General features: G+C 43.2%; 1 protein-coding gene across 2 annotated transcripts in view; it reads right to left on the bottom strand.

The window, feature by feature from the left end:
• LOC147669008 (NADH-cytochrome b5 reductase-like) overlaps window positions 1–13878 on the bottom strand; it is a 192184-nt gene that overhangs the window by 134625 nt on the left and 43681 nt on the right. For both annotated transcript variants that reach the window (XM_086948287.1, XM_086948286.1), the window contains exon 3: window positions 11077–11262. In XM_086948287.1, the coding sequence (XP_086804413.1) occupies window positions 11077–11259 (183 nt within the window). In that variant the 5' untranslated portion in view covers window positions 11260–11262. The remainder of the gene's footprint in view (window positions 1–11076; window positions 11263–13878) is intronic.

The following is a 13878-nucleotide window of genomic DNA, read 5'->3' as shown; positions in this document are numbered from 1 at the left end:
AGGATACAGTGTTGTGGAAGGTCGGCCCTTGTGTGGATTGTTGGCAGCTTATATTGGTATTATGATGCTCTGATATATGGGGATGGTGCACTGGAGGGGGCGAAAGGGTGGGGAAGGGTGTTGTTTGGACAGTTTGATTTTATTTGTATTGTACTGTATATTCTCCTTGGTTTAAAAATGCAAAATGGTCAAAGTCAATTTCTGTATTGTTATGCAGCAGTTGTCTGGGGTTTCAGAGATTTGCGCCATATGTGTCATTTTTACAAATAAAATCTGTTTTTTAAAAAAAAGTCAGAAAAGAAACAGGCAGCAGCCCTAATAGAAAAGGGAAGTCTTCTGGATCGCCCCCAACATTCAGGGATTCTTATACACAATTCCTGCAATCCAACAAACTTATCATGGCATGACTGCAAGTAACAACTCTCTCTCCAAATCAGTTTAGTCTAAGCCCATGAGCACTATCCTCTTTTAAGTAAGCATCCAGCAACTTCTATGTTATTGCAATCAGAAGAAGTTCAAACTTAATATGAAACATTTAAACAATGAGTCTACACATAAATGAATAAAACTAGGCTCAGCAGGTGAAGTACAGAGGAAGGGCCATTGGGAAACATTTTACAGTTAGGAACACTTGAATGTTCATTCAGAGCACAGCAGGGAAATCCATCTTTTTGTATTTCTTCTACAGAGCTGTGGGTTCAGAAGATGCGCATGGGGTCCAGATTGGAGAGGGTGAATACTGAGTTAAAATATTGTCTATCTTATCCAAAATAGAGCTTCCAGTAAATATGTGGCACAACTAAATCATATTAATAAACTTATTTCTATATCTGTTCAGCTGTCTAACTACATCGAACAAAACAACTTGCTAGATGACTCACAGTTTGGGTTTCGCAAGCTTCACGGCACGGAGACGGCCCTCATTAAAGCCGCTGATGACATTAGAATCATTAGAGATCAGGGGGGACAGCAGGGCTTATACTGCTTGACTTATCTGCGGCCTACGACACGGTCAGTCATTCCATTCTGATTGACCGTGTCGGAAATCTGGGCATTCAATCTAGAGCAAAGGACCTGCTTGCCTCGCTTCTATCTAGTAGAACACAAGCTGTAACGCTAGGACCATTTAAATCGGCGGAACTGGCTCTACCCTGTGGAGTTCCCCAAGGCTCATCTCTAAGTCCGACACTTTTTAACATCTATGTGTCGGACTTAGCAAGAGGTATTAAAACCCACCAGATGAGCCTTACCTGCTGATGATACTCAGCTTGTGCTCGCTATTAACAACGATGGAGAAGAGGTAGCCGCATGCTTCCAAGAAGGTATGTTAGCGATTAAAGATTGGATGAATGCTAACTGCCTCAGATTGAACCCCGAAAAGACGCAGGTGGTCATCTTCGGGAAGATTTCCCCGTTATGGTCATCAGTCTGGTGGCCTCCATCTCTGGAAGCCTTACCAATGCCAGTCCCAAGGGTCAGAAATTTGGGAATTGTCTTCGATGAGAAGCTTAATTTTGTTGCACATGCAAATCAAACAGTGTCCAACGCATTTCATAAACTTAGGCTCATAAAAAAGATAATCCCTTTACTTTCAGAAAGCGCTGAAAAAACCGTGGTGAGTACACTTGTGCTCTCTTCATTGGATTACTGCAATGGCCTATTTGCCAATGCCCAAGCCTGGTTAATCTCTAAATTACAAATGATTCAGAACGCGGCAGCAAGATTACTCTCCAGGACCCCTAAATTTAAACCAATCAGCCAAATAATCAGAAGCTACCATTGGTTAACAATTAAAAATCGGATTACATTTAAAACGCTTTGCTTGAATTTCAAAGCACTTCACAAACAAGGCCGAAGCTCCTCAAAGAGCAGCTCTCTATTTACCGTCCGACTAGACAATTAAGATCTATGATGCTGCATCAACTAGCGGTACCGCGCACAAGGACTGTCAACTGGAGAGACAGACGCTTTACGGTGACAGCAGCCAGACTCTGGAACTCTCTTCCATTAACGATCAGATCAAGTCAATCCCTTCTCCAATTCAGGAAATTGTTGAAGACTTGGTTGTTCAACCAGTAACGAGTCCGTTCTCTCCCATTTAATGATAGGCTGCCACTTCCTTAGAGACTCAAATTGAAATCACAGCGCCAAGACGCCCACGGGCATACGTTGCGCTTTACAAATTGCAATAATAAATAAATAAATACATCGTAATTAACTCATTTCAACTGCAATCATATTAATTCAGCATCGCGTATTGGATCTCACAGAAAAAAATCAATATTCACCATTATATACACATGGACGCCCCCCTTTCTAATCCGGTTTCCAACTTGCTGGCTGATCTTGAAGCCTTTCAAATATATCAACTGGTGCAATCACCGACCCATATAGGTGGTCATTTGTTGGATCCTGTTCTGACGAATCTTACCACTAACATTCTTGTGCTCTCACCTAGGCCTATGGCTTGGACTGACCACTGTTTGATAGAAGCCCTTGTCACCATCCCTAATTCCTCCTACAACAATAAGACCCCAGGTCTTCTTAAGCGCCCTTGGAGAAAACTTGATTTGGAACATTTCCATCAGTTGTTGATGGAACATCATCCTCAACCCCCCTCGGAGGTCTCTCTTGGATACGACAACTTCTGCAAGTGGCTTAATCACTCCCTAGACGCGTTAATACCAGCTAGGTGGAGCAAGACTAGATCTAGCCCTTCCAGCCCATGGTATGATGAATCCCTTAGACTGCTCAAATCTACCTGTAAAAAAGCTGAACGTGCATGGCGAAAAACTCACGACGCGGACCTTAAGTCCGCCTATAGGGCCTGCACGAGAGTCTATCATCGGGCCATCTGCTCTGCCAGAGCAGCCTTTTACTCGCGGGAGATAAAAAATAGTTCCAATCCCACGAAAGTAATTTTTAAGGTCTGCAAAGACCTTACAAGTAAACAAAATCAATCTGCCACTCTGGCAGCCTCCCTAGAGCACTGTGAGGATCTGGCGTCATTCTTCATTGAAAAGGTCGAGGCAATCTATAGGTCATTCTCCCAGTCTACCATCCAGGAGAATGACATAACACCTAAGGCTTCCTTACCACTGCTGACTATTCCCAGCCCTACGCTAGAGGAATTTAAAGCCTTGACATTAAAGGTCAAATCCGGCTCGCCTGATGACCCCATGAGACCCATTCAATTCCAGGAAACTGCTGAGTGCTGCTACCCGGCCATGCACAGTCTCATCGAGCTGTCTTTTAACACCGGCTGTGTGCCTAGTGCTTGGAAGCAGGCTACCATCATTCCTATTTTAAAAAAACCGGCCCTCGACCCCACTAAATCGGAACATTATCGGCCGATTTCCCTGCTTCCTTGGCTAGCGAAACTAGCAGAATCTCATGCTAACCGCATCCTGTCACTCCATCTGCAGGAAGCGAAAATACTGGATAATTCGCAGAATGGGTTCCGTGCGGGTCACAGTACCGAAACGGCTCTTCTAGCAGTGGTCGAGAACATCAGGAAAATGTTGGACCTAGGTCAAACGGCGGCACTGATCCTATTGGATCTTAGTGCCGCGTTTGACACGGTGTCCCATCAGATCCTCCTCCATCGCCTTGAGGAGGCCGGAGTTGGAGAGAGAGCACTCGAGTGGTTTCGATCTTTTCTTACTGATCGAACTTTTAAAGTATCCACTCCCCCTTTTGTTTCTGCTCCCCGTCCGATCCTGCAGGGTGTCCCACAGGGGTCGGCCCTAAGCCCTACCTTATTTAATTTGTATGTCCAACCGTTGGCTCAGGTCGCCCATAGCTTTGGTCTCTCCATGGTGTCATACGCCGATGACACGCAGCTGGCGGTGGCACTTAACGGAGAGACCAACATGGATGCTGCCTCTTTTCAGACCGCGCTAAAAGCTGTGGCGGGCTGGATGGCGAACAACCGCCTCCAACTGAATGCCTCTAAAACCGAGGTTATTATTTTTGGTAGGGAAAGTGAGCTTTGGGGCGATCAATGGTGGCCATCTGAATTAGGCCCTGCTCCCACCCCAGTGGCTGAAGTTAGGAACCTTGGGGTGTGGTTGGATGATAAACTTTCATTCACCGCCCACACTAAACGGGTTGCCGGAACTTGTTTTGGTGCCCTGAGGTGTCTGCGACCCATTTTTAAGTATTTTGATGCTGACACGAGACAGATCATTGTCCAGGCCACAGTCTTGGCTAGATTAGATTACGCCAGCTCTTTATTCTTAGGCGTCAATCAAGCTGAACTAGTGCGCCTCCAGCGGGTGCAAAATGCGGCCGCCAGGATGTTGGTCGGTCTTCCGAAGTTTGTTTCTGTGCGTCGCACTATTCAGGATCTTCACTGGCTGCCTGTGGGGCAAAGAATTAAATTTAAAACTCTTTGCCTAACTTTTAAAATCTTGAAGTTGGCTTCCCCCCCTATTCTGTCCCAATTAATCTGTCATTATGAGCCATCCAGAGCCCTCCGATCCTCAGGGACTAATCTTGCTGTAGTGCCACGTTTTAAAAAAGCAAGGATGGGCGGACGCTCTTTTGCTGTGATGGCAGCAGCTCTCTGGAATTCCCTGCCTGCCTCCCTTCGCTCCATTCCTGATCTGCTCCCGTTCAGAAAAGCTCTGAAGACCTTTTTATTTTCTACTGCTTAGTCTTTTTTAGCCACTAGCTCCCGTGTTGTGTTTTTTACCTTCTCCCAAGCGCCGGGACGCCTCTTGGCTGCGGCATCCGTGCGCTTTACAAAATAAAAAATAACATAACATAACAATATAGGACTAGAAAAACCGTACTACAATGGCAACTGACTTCTTTGTAACTCCATTAGCCATCATTGTACTTTTGATTTTTTGTAAAAAACCTTTATGGGATCTCTACATTTCACTGTAGAACTCACTTTTCGAGTCAGTCTTATCTTTATTCAACTGTCGTTTGAGAGATTGCTTTGCACCTTGTCTATGCAACACACTGCCTCATGAAACAGAGGTTAATTCCATCCCTGATTCATCCAACTGTTGCGTGCGCTTTCGTGGTGTGTGATTTTAGCAGTACAGTGCACCTACACCTTTATTTGTGTGAATGCAATGGCTTCTGTTTCAGTTCCACTTAAAATATTGATTCAGTTGAAAAGTTTTGCCATGTTACGAAAGTTTTCTTAGGCTTGATGTTTAGCATTCAGTTTATTACACAGGCTGTCCCACTAACTGATGCTTGGGAACATAGCAGATTCATATAAGCACTGAATGGAAAACAAATTGTCATAGCTGATTTTGTGCACTCTACATTTCACACAACTTATCCTCACTGGCAACAGAACAAGTCCTCTTCACGTGTTTATTTCCAATAAGAGAGGAACATCATTATGCAGGGAGATAATCCGAAGAGCATTTGTCTGATGTAAGCATGCAACAATAAGATGATGGATGGAATGCTTGAATTAATGTCAGCCACTGGCAATCCCTCAGGCCCCATACCTTTCCATCGTCCTGTTCTAACGATGGATTGGAATACAGCCCAAGCTATTGGCAGTGGCTGCGATTAAATCAAGTATCCCATCAATCACTTTGATGTTTTTGATAAGAGCATGCAGCTATTGGACGAGGGTACATTTCTCATTACGACAGATAATGAGGCGCTGTATATTATATATATATATATATATATATATATATATATATATATATATATATATTTTTTTTTTTTTTTTATTTATTTTTTTTTTTTTCTTCACGAACACGCAAACTGACACTGACGAAGCTTGTTCCAAGCGAAATGTGTCTGTTAGGGGTGATGGGGTTGCAATAAACATTCTGAAATCGGAGACCTGTGTGCTAGCCTGATTTTCAGCCCTACTGGAGTGAAAAGGTGTTCGATATATATATATATATATATATATATATATATATATATATATATATATATATATAATAGCAATGTTGGGTATTTTCATACAGTTGATCTTCCTAACATTTGCCTATGCTAATGCCACGATAATTTTGCAATGGCGCTTATGCACATATGATGTACTAGTGTAGCGCATAATAAAGAGCTGAAGATATAGAATGTTGCGTATGTACAGATTCCAGGGGAGTCTGACCAACGAAACTCATCTACAAAAGCACTCTTGAGTCTCTGGCATGTCTTCAAAGATCCTATCTGTGATATAGCCAATGAGAGGTCTCTCTGCTCGACAGCCCTCAATGGCTATGAACATGAGCCTTGCGAACCTAAGCGGTGAGCCCAAATGCCGCAGTGGATCTATATGGGAATCATTTAGCTTGGCACCGTACCAACAATTATTATTTCTTTCTATGTAATTTACATAATCATATACAAGGTTTATCATGTGTTTTTGTAAGGCTCTCCAACCAGTCACTTACCATGGGCTCTTAGGCTAGACCGCAGAATCTTGTCCTTTGCAAGGGTACCAAAGCAAGGACCTTAGAGGAGTAGAATGTGCACTACAATCACTGCAGTTGATGCAACAGCAATGGGAGCACACTTTGCAAACGAGCTAGACCATGATGGAGTTTGGTTTGTTCACATAAGGCAAAGAATAGGATCAAGGAAACCTAGATGCTTGGATAGAAACATGGCTCAACGTAGTGGTCAGCATGAAACTGGGATAGTACAAACGTGGTGGACAAAACAGAATGGTGTTTACTCTCTAAAATGAGACAACTCATCAGATACCCAGGAGAGTAAAAGCAAGGAAACAGCGGAAAGAGTACAGCCGGGTTTCTCCTCTCATTTCGGAACAGTAACAAACCAAAATCCAAAAGCAGTTCCAACAACAGGGATCCGAAGGAAGGACTTTGGAGTCATGCCTGAAAGCAGGAGAAGACAACTGACGATACAGAGAGTATAGTGTAGAAGAAACTATGGGAAAATCATGTGTTCTGGAACACATTCAGATCACATCATTGATCTTGAAGATTTCTGAGAGGGAGGAAACAATGGTAATCATGAGGCATGACCTAGGACTGCAAGGAGACAATAACTTTCTATGGAGAGGGAATGTTCATGTTTACCTCCAGTACTGTTGCTGTGTGAGCCATTTACTCCTCATTAGCAATCGGGGATAAATATTTCTAAGGTATAGGGTGCAAGGTGTTTGCGTCTGCCTTCCTCACTGGCAAACCACTTCACTCTGCCACATCTCTCTTAAGGCTGACTCCGTGGCTTATCATCACAACATCCTTTTAAGCAATCTTCAATACGTCACTTGGAATTTTCAAAACAAGAAATCAACACAGAGGCCTGGCCAGTCTCTTCACTCCTCAGCTACTCTCAATACCATAGCAAAGCATTATAAACTCAAGGGCCTAGAATATCCCAGCCTAGGCTTTACTGTTATACACAATGCACGTTTCTCTTCGTTCAGCAACCCAAGCGCGTTGTATAAATATATATCCCAGAACAGGTTGCAGAATCATGCTTTAGAATTTCAAAAAATGCTCAAGTTCTACCCTTTTTGTGGCATAGATTTACCATTGCTTTACTGCAATAATTTAAAATCAAACAATTGGCGAGGCTGGTGTTACAGGTGGATGAAGATGGAAGAATTATTTTCCTGTCTGTAGGTATGCATCACAACCCTGAGAGAACTGAAGTTCACCAACAGCCGTGTCTGGTTCTTGCTCAAAGTCCTTATAGCGTCTCAGGGCACCCAACTCAATAAGGGCTCAAAGCCCCAAACAAGAATAAAATCAAGGCTGGGAACTTAAATGGTGAAAAGAGTGAGGATTTAGTATTGGTGAAATTTGCTGCATTCAGAGAGATGCGGCCCAAGTGATTGCCATTGGCTGAGATTAATTCAAGCATTCCATTCCTTACCTTCTTGCTGTTGCAGTTGATGCCCAAAGTGCGATGGTTATGCCCAGGAATGGTTCCCATCCTCACTGTGCCACTGGAATGAAGCTATACCTGGCTGATGAGCTCTTATCAAGATAAACCAGCCCTAGGTTGCTTATATTCAGGTTCAGGGAGGACCTGGCTCAGCAGTTTGGACTGGGCTGTTCCCATTGGAGCAGCGTCAAGACTGATACTGACAAACTTAGGTGGCATGGTGGGCAAAAAACAATGAACTGGGATGCAGCCCCAGACGATTGCTAGAGGCAGAGAATAATTAAAGCATTCCATCCATCACCTTTTTGTTGTTTCAGTTGACGGCTTATGTGCGACAGGTATGCCCTGATGTGTATCTCGAGCTGATTGTGCCACTAGAATCAAGTGATTCCTAGCTGATGAACCCTTATCAGAGCGAAACCGGTTCTTTGGTTGCCTATATTCCATTTCAGGGAAGGCCTGGCAGTTCAGACTGGACTGTTCCCTTTGGAGAGGGTCAAGACATGGTTTGCATATAGCTGGGTCCAAACTGAGGTGGCATGGTAAGCAAAGGGATGCGGCCCGAGCAATTGCCAGTGTCTGAGCGCAATTCAAGCATTTTATCCGTCCCCTTGTTTCATGCAGAGCTTTGACATCTAAGAATCCGCTATAACAGTCAAAGCTTTCACAGACTGCCAAACAGTGAGCATCAAAGCTGCTGATGCGGGTCAGAAGGCAGTTCTGAATCTGCGGTCATTCAACACTATGACGACAGTCAGGTGCCTTGAAATCTGCCTCAGTTGAGGTTATCGTATTTGAAAAAACATCAGGGGCTTTTTCAGGAACAGGTATAAAATACCAATGTATTGTTAGGTATGGAAAGGAAGTGAAGAAAATTTGTTTCTCAGAATAGTAACTTTATCAAACAGTGAATTGATGCCAGCCCTCCTGAAGAACAACTGACCACGAGAATGAGTCAATCAGAACATGAGCCGGAACAGAACTCAGTGGCCACTTTGGCTATTCTCGGCATTCATAATCTGTTGTAGTATTGCAAGCACAATATGTTATGTTACAATGTTGGCATTTTAATAGCGCACATTCTGGCATTAGTCTATCCTCATAGTGACATTGCACATGCATTGCAAAGTTACAAGTGCAGACAGGAATCTGATTCAACTTGTGATGATATTTTACAAGCATTGGGTTCCAGTAATTCTCTTGTTTATGTAGCTATTTCAATTTCATTGAGCTGAGGGTTCAAATGTTGGTGTTTAAGGGTTAAGACAGAAGGACTCTTCCAGTTTCCTACTTATTTTCTAGGTTATTAGACAGATCCGTAACTCTGCGCATAAAGATGAGAATGTAATACTTCTTGGTAACAAATGTTTTTGGGTACTGTCAAAACCAACTATATAGTGCTTCGAATCATTTGAATTACCATTATAGTAGGGTGTACTATTCGGTTGAGATGTTGGAGAGCATGTGATTTTATTTCAGTTAGGATGCACCATCACATCGATGTTTTGTTCAGGATGTAAACTAACTTCCCATCTTTCACAATGTACAAACGTAAATAAGCTGTTTGTCTTACTAGACGCTCGAGGACATGGTGGATCTTAGGTACAGGTGATGCCTGACAAGATGATGGGGGGATATGCGCTTCTAGAGTTGATTACTGGGAAGACATATATTTTAATGATTCATCATTTAGCTAGGTGGCAATGGGCACTAGTCAATTCAGATAATGTGACGTGTGTTCCGTCCTTTAGGATGGTAAACATCTTACTGTATGAGACTGTCTTGGGAGCGGTTTGTAAGGAACTCGCGGCCAAAGGATGTGGGCTCTGATGAGGGTGGGATGACAAACAGGGCTTAACTGAAACTCTTAGAAAACCATCAGATTCTTGAGTTGATTTTTTATAATAATGCAGGCAAAAGTCTTTCGTGTTTGAATATGACATGCCATGGCCTTTACGTTGGATCCTTACTTTATGTATATCACATACGTTTGGAGGTCTTTGTATTAATATATTACACGTAAGTGCATATGCATAAGTTTATTTGTTTTATTTAGAAAGTTTTATATAGCGCAAACAAGATCCCGAGGGATATCAGAGCGCTTTACAATAGGATGGGAGGAAGGACATAGAAGCAAAATCGACATCATGCAGTAGTAAAAACATAGGAATGATTGCATATTCAGGGAAAGTTGCACAAAAAAACCCATAACAAATGATAGTCCAATGAAAGTAAGAGCAATGTCTGCGAGCAGGTGCGCCTAGCCCAATTAGGGCAAGAATGTATTCATTAAGAATTTTTTGGCTTCCAATTTGAATGCAGTCGTTGAAGAGATTCGGCATACTTCAGGTGGAAGAGAGTTCCATAGCTTTGGGGCAGAGCCAGAAAAGGCTCTGTGACAAGTTCTCTTTTTCCTAAAGATGAGTGGTTTCAAGAGGAAAGTAATGGCGCTTCTTGAGGATCTTACATCACAACAAGAGAGCTCCAGTTTTTGCGCCAGGTACATGGCAGTATTGAAGTGAAGGGCTTTGTGCGCCAGAACGACAATCTTTAACTGAATACACGCTTCATAAGGCAACCATTTGAGAGAGTTTAGGACTGGGGAAATGTGCTCGTTTCGCTTAGTGCCTGTAACCAGTCTAGCCGCTGTATTCAGTGATGCTCTTAGTGGAGCCAGGGAGTGTTTGGGAAGGTATTTAAAAACGTATTAACCTGAATGATTTTTCTCTGATGCCTAATCATATATGAATATACCTGCTATTTTTATAAATTGGTGTTGGATCTCCTTCTTGAGAAGTGTGTTTCATTTATTTAGTGACCATTGTGTAGAGTTTCAGATACCTTGCACTCCTCTGTGATAATCCTATGGCCTGGATGACACTACCCCCTAACATAGCACTGTGGGATTGCCACAGCAAGCCCCTGTCCTCTCATATGGGAATCCTGGACTCTTCACACGATATACCTCATTTGGATATCCATACTAATAATATAAAGAGAGAGACCAAACCGTTGAGGCGGGTAAGCTCCAAAACCACAGCGCCACCAGGAACACCGCATGCAGCATTGGAAAGGTGAGGCAAAGCAGATGGACATAGGCTATACACCAGCGCAACATTTAATGTGAAAATGATACCAAATGTAATCATCCCTTTCAAAGAAACCACTGAGACATAATTATCCTACACTTTATACATGCATGGAAAAAACTGAAAAAAATCTCACCTTTATCTTTTCTTGCTTTTTACTCAGAAAATCCTTGTTGTTCCGCTTCTTAGCCTCTTCCCAGCATGCCAGCTCCTTCTGGTACACATCAAAGACACACGGTATGCAGCCACTGCCGCAACACTGTGATGCCAGCGGCTGGACAGGCTTTAGAGACAGCCAGTCATCATCGCTGTCGCACATGACCTATTTCAAACAAGTGAAGACACAACAGAAAATCGTAGAAAAGTTGTTACAAACTATACTATACTCTATGTCAACATAAACTGTTCATCAACCTATCAATCAGTCATTTGTTTGTTAACCTACTGAAATGGAACAGACATGTCATGGAAAGCTCTTTCATTTATTCTACCCATCAACCCTAAAACAAGTTGTGCAAAACAAGTGTTGTGTTTGTTTATTGATTGACAAACCTCTAAATACCTTCGTTTGAGAGGCTCTTTCTGGCATTGGAGATCCATCTAAAGCTCTGATTCCAGTACTTTTTACTGCACCAGATAAATAATGGTACGTTATTGATCGAGTTTGATAAATAGCACCTATTACCTGTTTCTGAGGAATAACATATGGATTACACAGCACACCACACCAGAATCTGCATGATACCATAAACTTTTACTCTTTTAAATGCCTTCAGGTTTGACCTTCCAAAATTACATGTAGATTGAGATATTTAACACACCAGGTAGATACCAGTTCCTGTAAATACCACTCAACTCGTAATTGTTACCCCCTACACACAAACAGCGGTTTATCCAGCAGTTGGAAAACACCCACCCACATGTAATCACAGCCTTAGAAGAGTTTTTTTCAGCGTTGAATGGAAGCGGAGATGAGGGCATGGGAAGCAGGAGGCTGGGCCTGAGATGTCGCCAGTAAGGAGCTGCACTACTCAATTAAGTTGCAGCAAAAAATACTAATTTCACTCGCATGTTCGTGAAGTGGGGATGGGTGTTTTTTGTCTATAAGATACGGGAGAACAGGTTCCATTCTTGGATCTTTTATGCCTCAAGTGAGAGGGGTGGTACAGTGCATGGGGGACAAATGTTTGGGTTATCATTGGACATAATGCCATTGGGGAATTATTGCTGAAATTAAAGAAAGGTGAGCTATATTACAGTGTTACTGTGTGATGTAGTAGTGCCACTATTGAGAAGATGCTGCAGTGTTATTACAAGTAATAGTGCCTGGCTCAAGAAGTTAAAAGAAGTGCCAGGTATCTCTGGTCTGCCAAGGAATGCATAAACTGGTGTCGCTGCTCTCTGAGGCAGCACAAAGACTAGAATCATGGAGTAAGTGCATGATTCTACAGTAAGTGCATATTTGTATGTGGAAACAAGAAATGCATTGGGAAATTGAATCGTATTTTAAAGTGGTTAGTGAAGAGTGAGTGTGTTTGTTAGAGGCAGTACAAGTTGGAGTCAGTAAACTGGACATGCCTCACCCTGTTGGGTCAGTGTGCCCTCCCCTAGAAAATGTTGATAGCAGTGGGGCCAAATAATGCACTTTAAGGTAAAATATTTAAAGGCATAGGGCCTCATTACCAGCTGCCCAGAGTAATCCCAGTTATTTTGTTTATCCAGAAATGCCATTACTGGTGTTCCTGGTAATTCCTGGAGGTGGAAATAATGTGGATTACAAGATTTACGATTAACATGCAGCCATTTTTATGCCGATTCACTGTTTTCCCCTTAAAACTCCATGTGAAATGCTCGTTGGGGGCATCACAAGCCTTGACCTGCTCAGACCCACGGACACCTTGCCAGCCAGTTTCGCTCTCCCCCGCCGCCGCTCCACACATCGCGGCGCCTTTTGGACTCCATTTCCCAGCGTCCCCTGCTGACATCGGGGAACGCTCACAGCCGCGCCTGACTCCCGCGCCCAGAGGCGCATAAGAGAGAGCTGCCCCTCCCGCCTCGCGGGACGCGCGCGGGCGGCGCCGGGCTGAGCCCGGGCAGAGGGTGGGCCGTCTGTGGCCAGAAGAGGCTGGGCTGGGCCACCCACCTTGAGTTTGCCAAAGAGGTAAACGAGAACTTACCCCTAATCTAAGAGCAATACGGACATTGACTTTATTGTGAACTGGTTATACTTTCAAAATTTATGATACTCACTAATTTTGATTATAGAATAGTGTGATACTGGCAGAAAGCGTATACTCATATACTCGGCAGGGGTAAAACGGAGCTCTTTAACTAATATCTGAGCAATCAAACTAGCCGGGAGTTCAAAGCAGTTACTTGTGGGTTTAGCTCATAACTCCTTATCTTTAAGTACCGGCCATGTCTAATAAAACGAAAACACGCTCTGCTACGAGCAAAACCCAGCATCTCGCACTGATAATCCCTTAGGTGTGGCATTAAATGGGGTATTACAACCCACCGCAATTGATCTGATGTAAAGTGAACAGGGAGATAGAACGAACTGAGAGAAGCCTGTCCACCCCAAACACACCCATACAACCTATTGCTATAGACATCTCAGAAATGTCTGTAAATGACTCTATAGAAAACCCCGCTGATACCATCCCTTGCGCCCTGGTGGTGAAAGAAGTAGCTAGTAGCAAAACAAAACGAGGGCCCAGCAGGAAGGGCAAAGTGAACAAAAAGAAGCAAAGAAGAGCAGCAGGGGGGACTAAAAGCAGGGGGGAGGTAGTGATTGAAGAGTTCGAAGGAACACCAGCAGGGCAGCAAATCCCACTGGGATGGTTGGAGGAGGTAATGTGTGATTTTCAAAACCAATAATAAGTAAACTAGACAAAGCAATAAATGAACTAGCAAAGCAGGGTTAATGCAAGGGTAT

This window comes from Lissotriton vulgaris, unplaced genomic scaffold (genome assembly GCF_964263255.1).
Source record: "Lissotriton vulgaris unplaced genomic scaffold, aLisVul1.2 SCAFFOLD_1504, whole genome shotgun sequence".
NCBI classification, from domain to species: Eukaryota; Metazoa; Chordata; class Amphibia; order Caudata; family Salamandridae; genus Lissotriton; species Lissotriton vulgaris.
This window is presented reverse-complemented; position numbering and strand designations above follow the sequence as displayed.